This window comes from Manacus candei, unplaced genomic scaffold, assembly GCF_025592945.1.
Source record: "Manacus candei isolate 608988 ecotype Guabito, Panama unplaced genomic scaffold, ASM2559294v1 h1tg000060l, whole genome shotgun sequence".
NCBI lineage: Eukaryota > Metazoa > Chordata > Aves > Passeriformes > Pipridae > Manacus > Manacus candei.
The window spans coordinates 11,709,872-11,726,114 of NW_026138108.1; the positions used below are offsets into that span (position 1 = coordinate 11,709,872).

Here is a 16,243-nt window from a genome sequence, read left to right on the forward strand (position 1 = left end):
ACAACACTGTGGTGGGAGAGCAGCGATGAGATCTCAGTGTCACTCTGATCTCCGGTTTAAGTTGCCAGGTGGAATCCCAGCACATTCCTCCCAGCTCCCCAAAGGGTGAAAATACATGGGTTTAGATGAATTGTGCATTCTGGTTATGCTGCGTCCCAGTCACCTCTCCCCTCAGCCCCAGCAATAACACTCATTTTACATATTGTTACAGGGCACCAGCATTACAGTTTGGTCAAACAGTTGTTCTTTGTCTAAACCAAGAAATGCCAGCAGAAATAATCTGGTATTAGCCAGCATTACAGACAGAGCCAGTTCTTGTTCAGCTGAAGGGCACGTCAGCCTGAAGGCTCCCACCTTGCTCAGCTGAAATGACTTATTTTAGAGCTCACAGCCAGTTAAAAGCATTTGCTTTTGGCTGGCAAATTACAAACGTAACTATGACAACGTGGTGAGTGAAGGAGAGAAATCCTGCTAATTATAAAGGCTGAATTCTAAAATATTTGGGTCAACAATCAGAGGAAAAATGTAATGCAAAGAAACCCAGTTCTTACATTCATGACAAAAATCCACGACTGCTTAATGAGATTTTACAGACCAGGCTCAGAGAAGTGCAGCAGCCCCTCCAGCCCAGAGGGAGAGTGCCAGCAGTGCCAGCAGTGCTTCCCTTACCTTCGATGCCCAGTCGGATCTTCTTGAGCCCCCTTTCCTTCAGCACCGATTTGGCCACATCTCTGTTTTCAATGTATTTGAAGAATCTATACAACTTTGTGCTGTAAATAACTAAAAAATACATTTCAGTGAGAAAATGTCAAAGGCAAGTGTGTGCCTAACTAATTAGAGCAGGGGGTTTTCTTAATTGGCATCTTTGAGACATAATGGCCCTAGAAACATGAGCTAATTGTGTTACTGCATTGGAACAGCCACCTCTGATCTATATTCACAAAGAGCCTCCCTTATTTAAGAACAGCTGTGGGTTTGCATCCTCCAAACCCATCCTCTTTTGTATTGGTATTTTGGTTTTCTTAAATTTAAAAAAAACCCAAACTAACAGTACATAAAACTGTAATACTCTGAAGAGACTCCTAAGAAGATTTTGTGTTACTGGAGTACAAAGAGTACCTCAAGCTCCCACCTGCCCTCACAACCCCCCCCGAATTCCACGTTTTCACAGTGAAGGAACATCTTCAGCTAGCAGGAGAGCACAGATGCAGGGAAGGGCATTCCATTCACAGGTGCTTAAACTCATCTAAACACACATCTGTAATACTTCAAAAATAACAACACTTGGTTTTTTTCCCCCAAAAAAATCCTCCAGTTGTTCTTCCACAGTAAACATGACTTTTTCAGAAACAGCTTGATGAGAAAAGTTGGTATTTCCTCCCCCTCACTGGCTGAAAATACCTCAACAATAAAAATTAGCTCCTCTTTTTAATTAGATTTGAACATAGCAAGCAACATACGCTTCTATGAAGCAAAATATTAAGCAAAACTACCAAAACTAAGAGGGTTTTGTTTCGTGAGGCATTAGGGATGTTGTTAAGACTTTGCTGGCGGTGCTTACGTACAACTTAAACCAGCACATTCACTGCTACCTCTGCCACGGACGGCTTGGTGGCAACCAGGATAATAAACTCACTCTGTGAATATTCCTCTCCCATTTGTGGGGGATACTCTTCATCCCAGTCCACAACATCATCATCTGTCAGCACAACAATGTGGCACTCCCTCTCCCCGCTCTGGGCGCTGGCGACCATTAAGGGGAGAATCATCTCCTCGAGGTAAAACTCAAATTGCTTGCGAGCACCATCATTTGACAATTCATGCATGAGAGCACCTGGAAGAAAATTTTAAGCACAGGCACATTTAAAAGCTTGGTAAAAAGATGAAGGCAGGAATAAAGAAACACAGCAGTTCCGTTTATCTTGTGGTGTTTTCTGCAGACAAGTGTAAAGACACTTAAGTCTATTAGTTTGTGTAAGTTCAGAACTTATTCAAATGTTTACCAGAAGCTGAAACTATCCTGCAGATATTAACATAAGGTTGGTCAGACAGGAGCGACTTTGAGGAGACCTTCTTCCTCTTGTACTACTGCTAAACATTTGGTAAACATTTGGCAAGACACTCTCTGTTTTCCTAAAAGAAACATTATTTAAGCCAGTTGCTGAAAGAGTAGAGCACACAACCCACATTTCAAAAGCAGTAGCTTAAAAACAAAGCTGCTCAGAGCCCTCTCAGCAGGAGCTGCTAAATCCCTGTGCTGAGGAAGGCCCAGGTGTCCCACAGAGCCCTGCCACCAGGAATGCCACGGCCTGGCCTGCTCTGCACACACCCCATGAGATTTCAGGGACCAGGGGCACAGCCCAGGTCTCCTAAACACTGGCCAAAACTTGGGCTGTGCTCAGGGATGGAAGGAGCTGAAGACAATGGTACATACTGGGACCATTGGTACATCCTACACCAGCAGCAAAGCTGCGCTGCTTCTGCTGCGGAGACAGATTTATTCTCTTAAGCAAGGAGCTGAATAAATCATCTCCCTGTCCTCTGCACAAAAAGATACCACTTAGTGTTACTGTATCTGCCCTGCAAATGTAACAATAGTGTAAGAATTGCACAGGGCTGACCCCCAGCAGAGAACCAGATACCGAAATACCAGAAACATTTTATCTCAGAAAAACACACATCTGTTGGCTTTGGGGCTTTATTACATAAGAGGCAAAAAGGGATGGGTTTTGTTCATGTAGTGTCAGCCATCTTCCTTACCTCAGTAAAGGATATGATTTGGAATTAACACACACACACATACACACATTTGCTTAAATCAATCTGTATAATTCCAATGATTTAATAAATTCTGTACTTACTGAGATCTCTGCATTTAATAGTACTATACTCAAAGGAGATACAGAGATAGTCACAGGCTTCTCTCAGTTCAGGAATGGATATCCCATCAGGACAACGTATCACTCCAGTCTTGTAGTAATCCTGCAGCAATGCAGCAAACACAAAACACAATGCACTTCAGCACTCATCGACAGAAACATTCAATCATTTGATTTATGATGCTTACCCCACAAAGAAAGCCCCTAAAATGTAAGACAGCCATATATGTGAAACACTGTGAGTCTTTTTGTCCTCAAATTCATCCATTTTCAGAGCTGCGTTCAGAGCGGTGGGTTGTGGTTAAAATTGTTATTCAAGTGACAACTATTAATACTGATCATTTTGGTGCATGTAAGCTGTCTTTTATCTACACTTCCCTCAGCTTTTGCCATTCCAAGTCTGCTGACAAAGCAGTACAACAGCTCTGCTTCTGTGTAGATATGAAATATGTTAAGGGGCCGTTTTCATCTCAGACTGAAGGTTGCTTTACTCCTTTAGCTGCAGTAAATTAACTTCCAGTACTCTGTTTCACCTAATTTCAGCACAAGAAGGGCTGAATGTACCTGAATTTGGTGAACTCAATGCACAGGAGGTGAACTAATTTCTGGTAGGCAGTATATTTGGGTTTGTTTCATGTGTGCTTTCTCTCTCCCTGGCTGTCACACACTCATGTCTAGAAAACCTGGGGGGGTGTTTTCAGATCAAGCATTTTTCCCCCTCTACAAAACAACAGAAGAGCAGTATATAAAGAAGAGCAGTATATATTAAGAAGTCATGACTCCCAATACTCACAGTGATTGTCTGAACAGAGACTCACCAGAATAGCACGAAACACAGTGGAACCAATTCCTTCAGCAACTTCATACTCTCCTTTTTCATTAGGACGTGTAAAGTTGTGTTCTCTGCCTGACCCAAACATCCTGCTCAAGAATGAAAGTGATTTGGTTAGAATTCCTTACCGTGTTTGTTTTTTTTTTGGTAAAACAGAGAAGTGTCAAAAATTGTAACGAAACGTCAGGGAAAAACCAGTGTATTCTACATCATGTGTATGCACACTGTTCAGTTTGGTTTGTGTTTAGCAGGACTACCAGAAAACAAAGTAGGGCAGTGTAACTCAGCAAAGTCTAGTTTTATTCTTCAATCCAAACTTGTCCTCCAAGCAACAATAAACATCAGACCAGGCCATTTCCCGTCAGGGCCAAAGGTGGGAGGAACCTCAAAAAAGTGTTTGGCATTTGTGGGGCAATGTAACAAAAGAACAGGTTCTGTTGAGGAATTCTCGTTATATCAAGACATTTCAGTTTTGTTGGAAAGATTTAGTTAATTCAAAAGGTAAAATAAAACTCTGATAGAAGAGAGATGTACTTAAGGGTGGCGTGTGCAGCCTATTTCTCCCTGCTGGGACTCAAGGAAAGTGAAACTAAGGGAAACACTACGAGTCCCAAACAGTATCTGAGTTTTTAAAACGCTCCTCTGATAAAGAATTACACACAATGCTTACAAAAACTATTGCCATCTACTCCCTGTTTTATTTACAAATATTCCCTATGGTTTGCTCTCACACACAGCCCAAAGCAGCAGAGCTGGTGTAACTGAGAGCATTTATAATGGAGAAAGGAAGTAACTTTTTTCACTTAATGATCTGACAAGTGTTTTCTGACCACTCTTCAGGACAAGAAATATTATTTAGAAAAAGGCAGCATAACAGGATATAAGCTTAAGGCAAATAATGCATTCTTATTATAGTAACTTTTACCTCCCAGAACAGATTAGTCAAGCTGCTCCTGTTTAGTGTCCTGTGAACTGACATTGAGGGAAAGTGGGTTTATAAATAACCTGCGTTTTAGAGCAGTATTTCCGTACCTTTATTAACCTACTTTTCAATTAGCAGAAGATAAAATAAGCTTGTTCCTTGAACCAATCCCAAAGGGAGAATAACTCAGCATCACACATGCACAAAAAAATCCAGTGCATTAGGCAGCACTGCTTACTCTGAGGCTGGGCATGGAAAAGGGAACTATTTCACTGCATAACTTCAACTGGTACCTTTCCAGTTTTTCTAAATATCTACATGTATGCATGTACTGTACATATAAAAATGCCTTAATGATTTATCTTAAATTATTACTTCTACTTATTTCCCTTGGAAGTTTACACAGAGAAGCATTTTTCGCTTTCTCTGTAACTCCTCCCCAACTTTTCTTAAAACCAAGGTACTATTTATCCCACACTCTGGCAATTTAAACCAGAGCAGAAGTTGTTTAATCATATTTATTACTTGTACCTTGTCTAACAGATTTATATATGTATATGTATTTTAAATATGATTATACCCTCATGTGCTAAGAAACAGCCACATTTTAATGAAAAAGCTAAATCAAGAGTGACACAGACGTAAACCTTCATTTCTTTCTTGCTGCAAGTTTATAAGTGGTGGTCTCTGTGCTTGGGCATTGCAAAACCAGGCAGAATTTAAGCAAGTAAAAGTACTGAATTACAAAGTACAGAATCTTTTTCCACTGAATAAACATGTTAAATATGTTGCTCATTAAAGTTTCTACAAAAAAATATTACACACATACTGTGGACTTTTATTCAGATGTTGACCATTTTGAGCATTTGGTCTCTCTCTGCTGAAGCTCAGGTCTGTTATACCAACTATTTGACACTGCCCTCTCCAAAAACCATTTAAGAAGGTAAATAGGCTGAGTTTGAATGTTGTCAGGGTAGGCCCATTAAGCAAAATCAGGTTTTCCTCTTTGCTATTTTGAAAAAGACAATCTACACTCACTACTTTGTTCTATGAAACTTTGAAAACAAGAGGAAGAATGAGGCAGACTGAACACAGAAGCAATGGCCAGGAAGACAGAAGGAAATGGGCACATCATGAAATGTTAATTTACTCATCAACTCTTTCCTCTCTAGGTAATAGACGTCTCTTGGCCTCTCTGGCAAAAACAGAGGAGAACTTGCATCTGATTTTTACTTAAAGACATTGTAAATTGGTAATATTAAACATTTGTGAGATCAGCTGTAGCACTATGAGTTCAACAGCTATTTAAGCAGTTTAAATATCTAAAAGCATTAATGGCTCTCTAACAGTTGGAGATTAAGGCAAAAAAAAAAACCACCCAAAGAAGTTACAAACCTGCCCAACATTGTATTAGGTTGTGCAGTGAAGATGGAAGGATCTACAACAAATCTGGTGTTGTCCACTATGAGCGTTACTCGTTCCGAAGTTCTCACATTCCGAGCTCCCTCTTTCCCGTTTTCATACACGAACACCATCTCCCCCCCAGCCTTGCAGCTCCCATCTGAGCTGGACTGGCTGCTGTTCCTGCTGCTGGTCCCCATGCTGACGACGGAACCGTTCGGGGACGTCTTCTGGGGGCGGGGGCTGCTGGGTCGGGATGAGCTGTGATCCTTCTCTCGCTCTGCGGCGGGGAAGAGGCGAGGGAGAAAGAACAGGAAATGAAATTATAGACTTACACAAGAGCTCTATGCAGTTTATGTCTTTCCAGGCATAAAACACGTCGACTTGACAACTTAATTACAAACTATTTCGGTTAAATTTATTCTGGTTAAAGAAACCTTCAGAAATAACTGTCCGTATATGAGATCCTGGAGTTTGTGTCACTTCGACATCAAACCCACCTCACCTCCCCAAAGTCTTTGCAAGGAAAATTTAACATTCTAGTACTGAAAAAGCAACTCCACACAATACAGAAGCTCTGCATCACAGCTGGTGCTTAGTGCTGTAGTTCAAAGAAAACAAACCATATTTTGTCACTCAAAAAAAAAATCCCTGTTTCCTCTATTTCTAAATACCTAGATCCTACACAGTAAAGGGGAAGTGTTTAGTCAATTATCTGCTTAGAAAAATTAGACTGTTCTTGTAACTTGGACTAAATAAAAGCATTGTGTAGGACTGAGCACTGCAGACTGAAAAAAAAAGTTACAACCTACCATAAAAGGGTATTCCCAGCCCAGGGCACATGTAAGAAATCTGTATTTTGTGTCATCAACAAATAACGCTTTTTACTGTATTCTTTTAACAAAATTATAATCGAGTTTAGAGAATTTCCACCTTGAGATGGTATAGGTCTGAACACACCAGAATGATACTGTCTTGTTGGTGAAGTAACATTCCTGATGCATGGAGTGAGCTGAGACTCTGCTCTTTCATGGGATGAGTCACGGGATCTGTCACTTGATCTGCGTCTGTCCCTCGATCTCTCGTGTCCACCACTGGCACCATGGAGGCTCATTTTTGTGTACTCGATTCCTTTAGCAACACGAGATGAGGTGCTGAAAACAGAAATAAGAGAAATGTTCAGTATTTCATCATTTCAGAAACATTGTACATTTCAATTTTTCAGGCAATCACATGCCATGTACATATTTCCAAGATTAAGATTATTCACCTCGCTTTTTATGTTGTATTCATCTTTATATTTGCAAACGTGAACAGTGATTTGGAACATGAAACAGGCAGCAAGAATTACCTGTTTGCTGCTGTGTGATCTACAGAGACACCACCTGATCAGCTGTGAACCTGTTCACACAAATCCCTTCCAGAACAGGTTAATCAAATACAACCAAGCACTTTATTTTTATTTTTGCTGTTAAATTAAAATGCTCTGATCAAACCATGAAATGAAAAGTTAGGGGTCATTTCTTCCACTGAAACCTACCCTGGAAAACTTCTCAGACCACAGGCTTTTAGCACTGACTTCACACTTTCTGCTACTTGCCCTTTCCAAAGGTAGCCAGCATTAAGCTAGTTGATAAATCCAGACACACCAGCCAGGAGTTTATTTATGCACATTCTTTTCTATATTTTAAGTTATTCTTAGAAGGGACAATTATAATCCACCACAACTCAGGCAGCAAACATATGAACTACACTATTAAAGCCACGACCTACCAGACTGTCAGCAACAAGTAGGACATTTGTTCTAAACCAGCAAATTTTAATATAATAGTTTAAGATTTTTTTTTAGAATGTGATTAAGTTATGTTACATTACTTAATTTAAGATATTGATTACATTTTGCAGCCATTAAACCAGCCAGCAAAACTAGTCAGGTTCAAGATCCAGAACTCTCAGAAACTACCTAAAAATTAAATATCATCTTCCAACAGCTACTGCTGAATTTTATCAAAAATACTTACATCTTTTAGGTGTACTCTTTAAAAGAGGAAATTTTGTCTGGACAGCACAGACGTATCTGTATCCTTGCACCCCACTGGAATTCCTGAAGCAGTTCTTTTGCTATTTACCTTCCAAGAGTGGGTGTGACAAGAGTCCTTATTTATGGGTTAAACTGAAGAAATTCCCCAAAGCCTCAGGTACTGGATAACCCAGACAGATGTCTGCACAGCTCCAAGGGCTGACAGACAAAGAAGAGCCGTCATTTCCCAGAGGAATATCAATGCCCCACTTGCCTGCAGCCTGCAAATCCCACAGCTCTTACCAAGAGACCTTAAATGTGAGTGCAAGGAATGCTGTAGGATTCAAGAACACAAAGAGGCAAGAGTGATGACCAAGCTAAGAAAAGCACAACAAATTTTAAAAGCATGAACTGTACAAGCAGCTTGAGCAGAATGTCCTCTTTATAAATAGCTTAGAAGTAATGAAAAAAAAAAAAAAAGGCTATTCAAAAAAGTGAACGTCTGCATGAGATGTTTTGGTGACTGGTAAAAAGAGGAGCTTAACTCAGAACAAAAAGGCTGTGATAGATGAGTGTTCAGCACAATGCAAAGAATAAGCAATAAACCTCTCCCTAAGGAACACAAGCTTCTCGTGTCAGACAAGGCACAAGTTTGGTGCAGAGGGAATCTACTGCAATCCTCTTTCCTGCCAAGCTCAAAATATGCTGCAGTAAGAGATGCATCTTCAGGATGTGAAGTCAGCCAAAGGTCTATTGAATAAGGTAGCAGAACTGCAAGCGCTCAGATTTACAGTCCAAGAATAAAGATGATCCGACCACTTTCATTAAAAGGAAATAGACTTTTCCTCAGGACTTCCAGTGCAATTCTGAAGGTATTAAGATACACAACATTTGTGGCTAACATGTCTTCTTAGCTGTTCTACTGCTCTATTAGAGAGAGGTAAATTCTGTATCACGAAAGTGAAATGTGCACAAGTCTGCAAGAGTGAGATCTGCAAACCTCCCTTTCAAAAACATCAGCAATTTATGAAAACCTTTGCACCTTTCCTTTGATACGTATCTACATGCATACAAAACACAACCATTTTAACAGGCACAAAATATGCCCAAGAATTACCAGAAAAGTGGATTTACAGCCCATAAGTAAAATCTAACTTGAAACTCAAGTCTGACCCCAGTTTGTACAGAATGATGTTCATTACTACTATAGCTAAGCTTACCAAGAAATGGTCTTTTTTTTTTTTTTAAAGAACTATCTCACCTGTGCATTTATATTTGCACATCATGGTATAACCACCTGCCCCACAGAGGGGTGTGTATGTGTGTGGGGTACTCAAACAGCAGTCTGATGACAAAACATCTCCACAAATCCCTACAAAGCCTTGTGTGCTCAGGCCTCTGTTCAAGCAGTGCTTTGATCCCAGACCTGATAACTTTTCTAACCATGCTGTGAGACACCAGAGTTTCGCAGGTGCCACGTTTTATAGTATCAAAATGCATGACTCATGATCTCTCAGCAGCTAAAGAGCTCTGTGTGCTTTAAATAAGGGAAGCACACCAGAAAATGGAACTGAAGCACTGTAAGGGTACAGAGGCTTATCACGCCTTTTGGTAGAGCAGACATGAATTACTCTTTAGCAGAGAAGGCAATTAAAATATGATTCTTAATCCAGAAAGCCATCTAAAGCCACATTACCCTCTTAGCAGTGATTCATAGTTCCCAGTGAAACAGGGCGAACCCAAGTTAATGATCTCTTTACAGGAGCTGAGGAAAACAGGTGCTGCAGGAAGTCACACTGACTCAGCTGGCACCAAACTTCCTCCAGGAAGGACCACACACGGCTGTGCCATCCCAGGATGGGAACTGGGGCTCCTCCTGCCCTGGTGGGAGCAGCCAGCGAGCCTGGGAGGAGAGAGGCAGTGTGTACAGATCATCCGTGGTCCTCCTGCTGCCAGCCACAGCCATCCCTCTGGAGTGCAAACACATGAGCCATCAATTCAGCACAACACTACAGAAGAGGCAGAGGCTGCCAGCTGGAGAGGGACACCATCCTCAAATACTAAATCAATGGGTTCTGAGACAGACAGATTAGTAAATAATTTCAAAGAGCTGTTCAAATTGCAGCTGGCCACACCACTCATTTGCATGCTTCTATGTTGTACTGTCCTCCCTTTAAAGCACAGATTAATGCTAATTGTGAGACTGGCACATCAGCTATTAGTCATAAGATGCAAGCCAAAATGGCAAGATTTCTGAGAATTCAAGCAGTTTGGCTTGAGACAGCACCATCTGAATCATGGATCTTCATTCATCTTAGTAACAGTGACATCTAGAACGTCAGTCTTAAGTCTCCTCACTGTTGAGTCACAGTACACAAAAAAATATTTCTTTGATCTGTTGGATATATACCCGACAAAACCTGGAATTCCATTTGTTCACCAGCATGAGCACTCAAATATTACCACTGAAATACAATTTATCTCTACAATAAACAAGGCAACTAACACGAGTTTAAACCTGAACAAAGAGAAAATAAAGAGGGTGGAGCTTAGCATGTCAGAAGAGACAGGCACTGGCTTTACCCTGCAATATCTGACTAGGAATAGTGTCACTGAGCTATTCTGTCAGCTGGTCTGAAAAAAGAGCCAGTACATATGAAAGACCACCCGGGACTTCTATTTTCCTGAGAAGAAGCTTTAGAATAAGTTGCGAGTGTTCAAAAAAATGAAGACAACAGAACTACCAAATTACCTTGATTTTTCTGATAGAAGGACTTGTTAATAACATATTTTTCTCTCCTAACAAAGCCCCCGGGGCCAGGAGGATGTTTCTGCAGGGAAATGCAAAAACCCTTCTCTCCACACCAGCAGTGTGAGGGACTAACTACAAACCTGGTCCCCAGCGATGCAGACAAGACAAACTGGCATTCGCTGGGGAGTTCCACAGTTGTGTTGATGCAGCTCCTACCCACCTACAGCAGTGGAAACGGGACTGACAAAAGCAGAGCTGCCCCGTTTGAAAGAACAGGCAAACAGTTAGGAAGCCCTGTGGTTGACAGAAGCTTTATGCAAGACCAGACACAGCACCAGGACTTCCCAAACAGCAGTGAACCACTGAGAACTAAAAGTGCCGGGAAGCCGCGGGTCTCGTGCGGCACCCGGTGTTACACTGTGTTAACCTGGAATTTCATCCCACAGCACTCATGGTGCCCTCCCTGCACTGTGCATTACACTTCAAGTCTCCAAAAGAGTCCTTACAGCTTCAGATCTCCAGCTCACCACGAAAAGAAGTAGCTGCAAAATCAACTCTCAATTAATTGACCACCAGCTGCACACTGTGCTGGGCGAGCCACGGGCAGCACCAGCCTGTAAGCAAGATTTTCTCCTGCGTGCTTAATGACATATTTTAATTTAATTTTAAAGCATAAGAGACTAAAAAAAAAAAAAAAAAAACAACAAAAAAACCCCAACATTTTAAACCCACAGCCTCATTTCCTCATTCATTAAAGCTGGAAAAAGCACCATATATGTAAGACCACCTTGTACCCGAAAGTTTATAAATGGAAGAGCATTGTTTTATCAATTACTTCCCTACAGGGGAAAACAAAGCAAAACACAACCCAAACCCAAACTAAAACAACCAGAAAACCTCATGAATATTTGTATATTCAGGCAGATCTCCACAAATTCAATACACAGTTTTTCCTGGCTCCAAAGAAAGACTGGAACATGAGCACTGCACCCATTCAAGAACTTCAAGTCGATGATTGAATTCATTTTCCCCCTCAGTCAGGGCTGAAGGAAGCTCTGCCTTTGTAAAGGATGAGACATTTTCTATAAAAGCAGCTGCCTTATGAAGAAAACCAAATAAGCTCAAGGTTTTATTTAAACAAATCTATTTAATATGATGTGAAGGAGGAAAAGAAAAAGTACCATCAAAATGGCACACTTGTCATACTGGTAATGCTTCCTATTTTTGTAGTAAGGAAAGAGCTGTTTTTAAAAAATGTAAATGCTCTTCAATCTAATGATGCTTTGGAGTCATCTGTGGAAGGAGAGCTTCAGTTTGTCTTTATGCATAACAACATATTGCTCTGAATATATTACTAATTATTAAAAGAAGTCATTAAACTGAATTAATTCTACTGCCAAAACAATTAGCATGTATTTCAATACAAAAACTCCATGTGCATCCTACTGAATACCGCCAAATAAACATAGATGTTTTATAAAACCAGCTCTTGTCCACACAAAATTATGGTGCTAAACCAATATCCTTATTTCCCCAAAAGCCACCCTGAAACCTTAAATAAATGGACACAGCAGTGCAATATTAACCAAGGTTTTCATCCTTTTCACCCCTGCCTATCTTCTAAAACTTAGATTAACTCTTCTTAAAATACAAACTTATATCTAGTCCTTTCCTAGAATGATTCACATAATTGACACTTGTAGAATCAGGATGTAGAGCTTTATCTACACAATAAGTTACAGATACCACGCTCTAAGGCTTTGGGAGGAATCTGTTCTGCTCATCCTGCCAGGACTTACACAACAACAAGGCTTATGCCCCTCTTCCTCCCCCTGAAGTCTGTTCTTTGTCAGCAGACGACATTTCAATTGACCTGTGCACACAAAGGACAGCACTTTTCCTTTTCCTCATTCTTCTCCTGAATAATGCCCACAGCTCATTCCTCTTAACAGATACGCACCTTCCTCTTGTGTCTATCAGAGAAGAAACACAAAAGCACGGAAATAATTTCGGGATCAGAGCACAAAGGAATTCTGTTCCTTCCAATAAGGCAGCTTTGAAAGCCAGATCAGCATCCTTTGGCATTACTTGTTAAGTTCAGCATATTTGGCATTTCCATCGTTTCTTCAGTAGTCCCCTGCACCATCAGCGAGCCTCACTTTCTCCTCCATCATCTTCCCCTCCCGAATAAGAAACTGTGTCTGTGCAGTCCATTAAGTGCTCGGAGCTGCCAAGCCCCGTGGATATTAATTCGATTCAGTCTCTCGCAGTCCCTGACTCAGCCATGCGTAGTGCACGGCTGACGTCTGACCCCGCCGCCTCCTGCGAGCCGAATCCCGGCTCGCCGTCCCCATCCGTCCGCAGCCATTGGGCACCGGCGCTGACAGGCAGGGTGGGAAGAGCGGGAGCGGCGGGAGCTGCTCGGGTACCGCGCCAGGGACCATCTGCGGAGCTATTTCTGGTCCTGCCGGCTCGCCGGGCTCCGGCAACAACCACCGCGGCTCGAAGGGTTAGCGCTAACTTTCCCCTGTCACATCTCCAGTTGCGTTCCTGATCGCTCCAGACAGACAAACCCCTGCGAGTTCCAGGGGACGCTTGATTTGGCCCTGTAAAGTCTGGCTGGATTAATATTTAAAATGAATTCACCTTTCGCTGAGTTCACGAGCAGGTGCAGCGATAACCTTTGGAGAACAAGGCTGCACAACCTCCATTTTTTAACCACCAGCATCCCTTTCCCAGCAAGTCTTAAGACAGGAAAAATGTACTACTCTTTGTGACAACCTAAACACTATTAGTATGTAATTACACTAATCAGTATGTTTACTGATCAGAATCAGTTCACCAATCCCTGATGTGCATCTTCACATCAACAGATCATCAAATTCTTGACAAGTCGAGCACAAAAAGCAACAAAGAAAAAATTAATACACGAGTCAGGGCAAAATTTTTCAAAGGTTATTTCATTGGGGGAGGATAAGTAAGCACTATGCAACAGCTTTATTTAAATGATTCTTCTTAGAATGTCTGTAGGCTCCTTTCAGGAGCCACAATGCACTGGAGGAATAGTTTAAAAGTAATTCTTACAATAAGTAAAAATCAAGATGTCATAGTTAAAATAAGATGAAAGCTGAAGAAATAAGGGGGATTGTTCAGCAAATGACTGCTGTTATAAAGAGGGAAGTCAGTAAGGCAAACAAGAGACGTGTGATTAGAAAGGCAGGAGAACACTGGCATTGTAGACTGAAGAGTCAGCTCTTCGGACATGGAAGGCAAATTCCTGCTCATACAACTTCAGTGACCTGAGCCAGTGAATTTTCCTCTGTTTTTAGGGTCTTGTGAGGGTTCACACAACCACCATCCCCAGGGAAAGAATAACCATCAGCCTCGTAAGCTTTTTCTTCCCTTCAAAATAAGCCACGGAAGACACGGCTATAATAAGCTACATTGGAAAGTATGTTGGAAAAACCTCTCCCAGGCAGTTTTTTGCCTCTAATTGAACAGTCCCTCAGCAGCAAGAAAAAGTGCAAGTGCATGCAGGTTCTTTCAGCACTGGTTCTCCATATGGGGTCTCTTCAGTTAGGAAGCCCTGAGAAAGAATTCTCACTGCTCAATTTGGGGAGTGCTACAGGATCTTCCCTCAGCTCAACACAGAAACTCTGTCAACACTTTCCTCCCTCGAAATTCTTTAATATTCACATAATTTTGGTCTTCAGTGGTTCTCTCAACCATGAGTAATATAGTTCTTAGCAATCCAGTTCCATTTCAGGAAGGAAACAACACAAAGAATCCCATGACTGGGGTGTTCAGTCGCCAAAGGGATTTCTTAAAGCAGCAAGGACTTAACCTTTAAGAAGGAACACGTTCACACCTTATGACTTTTGCCAAGCTACCCAAACACAGGACCTTCATAAACGAATCCTGGTTATTTTTACTTATGTACCAATTCCTGCTCCATTTTCAAAATGGATGTTAGGTACAAATCAAACTTTAAGAAACTCAGAAGCATTTTATCCTCCTTGGAACTGGAAAGTACCTCCATTTATTAAAAACCAGCTTCAGAAGTTCAAACTCAAAAGAACTGGGTGTCCAAACACTGCATGTAGGCATTATAGTTTCTACTCTCAGAGATGAAAGGTACAACCAATGAAGAGTTGTCTGTAAAAAAATTCTAGTTCCAAGCATAATTGCTTCACCTCTGAAGTGCTTTGTGCCCCAGTTAAACATCAGGGTCTGATCAAGTTTTGCACAATCCCAAAGTTCACCACAAGTAACATCTGACATTATTTGGAAAAGGCTGTTTGTGTGCTGGAGGTTCAGGAGGATTTAGTGTGTGCTTTTGCACCGAAAGCCGCCAAGTTTTCCTTCTCAGCAACGTGCATGAGCTGTCATTTCAGAAGTGAAGGATGTCAGGAAAGAAGAAAAAACCCACCCCCACAACCGTTTAAGATCACTCACTATATCTTAGGTACCTTACAAAACATCAATAGACTGGGGGTTTTGAAAGTTATCCCTGAGCACAGCCCATTTTCTTAGATTCCAAGAGCAGCTCTTCCCAGCCCATCTCAATTCCTTCTGAGGGTTTTCCAGCCTGGTGCCTATGGATCCCAGATTGTGATCTGCCAGTCCCAGGTTGCAATTAAGGCATGTTTGCAGTGAACTTTCAGCAGATGCTGCACAGTAACTCAGAGTATGACCCGAGCCCATGGCAAAAGCAGGGCTAATTATTTTCATGTCATACATTGTGTGGGCCTGTCCCATGCTGGAAAATGTTCAACTGCAGAAATCCAGCTTACATAAAGAGCAATAAAACCTGTCCCACAGTGGAAAACAGATTATACAGTCTGATATCACTCCAGAGACAAGAAAAGGACCCTTCTGGGGATGTTTCCCATGCTTACAAAATGCTGAGACAAGTACCATTTCCATTCACAATCCATGAATGCACCCTCCCAGCATGCAAAAATAATATTATATTGGGGGAAAAAATCTCAGCATTTAGCATATGCACAATAACTTCTCATCCATGGAAAATACTTAAAAAGAAATTGGGTATTTTTGAAGATTGAAGAGTCACTGCAACAGAATCACAGCACAGCCACATTTTGTTCATAAATGCAGTAGTGCAGGCAAGAGTTTGGGTCTAATAATATTTAAGTAGAATGAACAAAGAAGAAACTATCAAAAGGGATTACAACAGAAGCAGATTTAGAAAATAAAATCCAGGACAAATCTGAAGGAAGAGGCAAATTTAAGCCAAAGGTTTTCTACCACAACTCCAGAAAGAGCACTTAGCACAAGAGAATTAAAGTCTTCCAACAAAAACAAAAACTACAGCACTACAGAGAAATGACACATGTGAAGCTAATAACAAATGAAAAATTAAATAGAAAATACAGACCAGCAATACCTAATAAAGAAAATACGAATTCAGAGGCCA

The 16,243-nt window shown here is 41.2% G+C and overlaps 2 protein-coding genes across 8 annotated transcripts in view; one reads left to right on the forward strand and one right to left on the reverse strand.

Annotated features, from left to right (window-relative positions):
- Window positions 1-16,243, reverse strand: part of BTBD10 (BTB domain containing 10) — a 28,185-nt gene that overhangs the window by 1,471 nt on the left and 10,471 nt on the right. For 6 of the 7 annotated variants that reach the window (XM_051803833.1, XM_051803836.1, XM_051803837.1 and 3 more), the window contains 6 exons: window positions 6,995-7,188; window positions 6,029-6,314; window positions 3,698-3,800; window positions 2,862-2,982; window positions 1,637-1,834; window positions 670-780 (listed from right to left, as the gene is read on the reverse strand). In XM_051803833.1, coding sequence (XP_051659793.1) covers window positions 670-780; window positions 1,637-1,834; window positions 2,862-2,982; window positions 3,698-3,800; window positions 6,029-6,314; window positions 6,995-7,188 — 1,013 coding nt within the window. Of the gene's footprint in view, window positions 1-669; window positions 781-1,636; window positions 1,835-2,861; window positions 2,983-3,697; window positions 3,801-6,028; window positions 6,315-6,994; window positions 7,189-12,766; window positions 12,942-16,243 lie in introns of those variants that run through there. The other variant, XM_051803831.1, reaches the window with a different exon arrangement.
- LOC127478343 (NADH-cytochrome b5 reductase 2) overlaps window positions 13,076-16,243 on the forward strand; it is a 149,625-nt gene continuing 146,457 nt past the window's right edge. Inside the window, exon 1 of the mRNA XM_051803847.1 lies at window positions 13,076-13,225. Within this exon, the coding sequence (XP_051659807.1) occupies window positions 13,091-13,225 (135 nt within the window). The 5' untranslated portion in view covers window positions 13,076-13,090. The remainder of the gene's footprint in view (window positions 13,226-16,243) is intronic.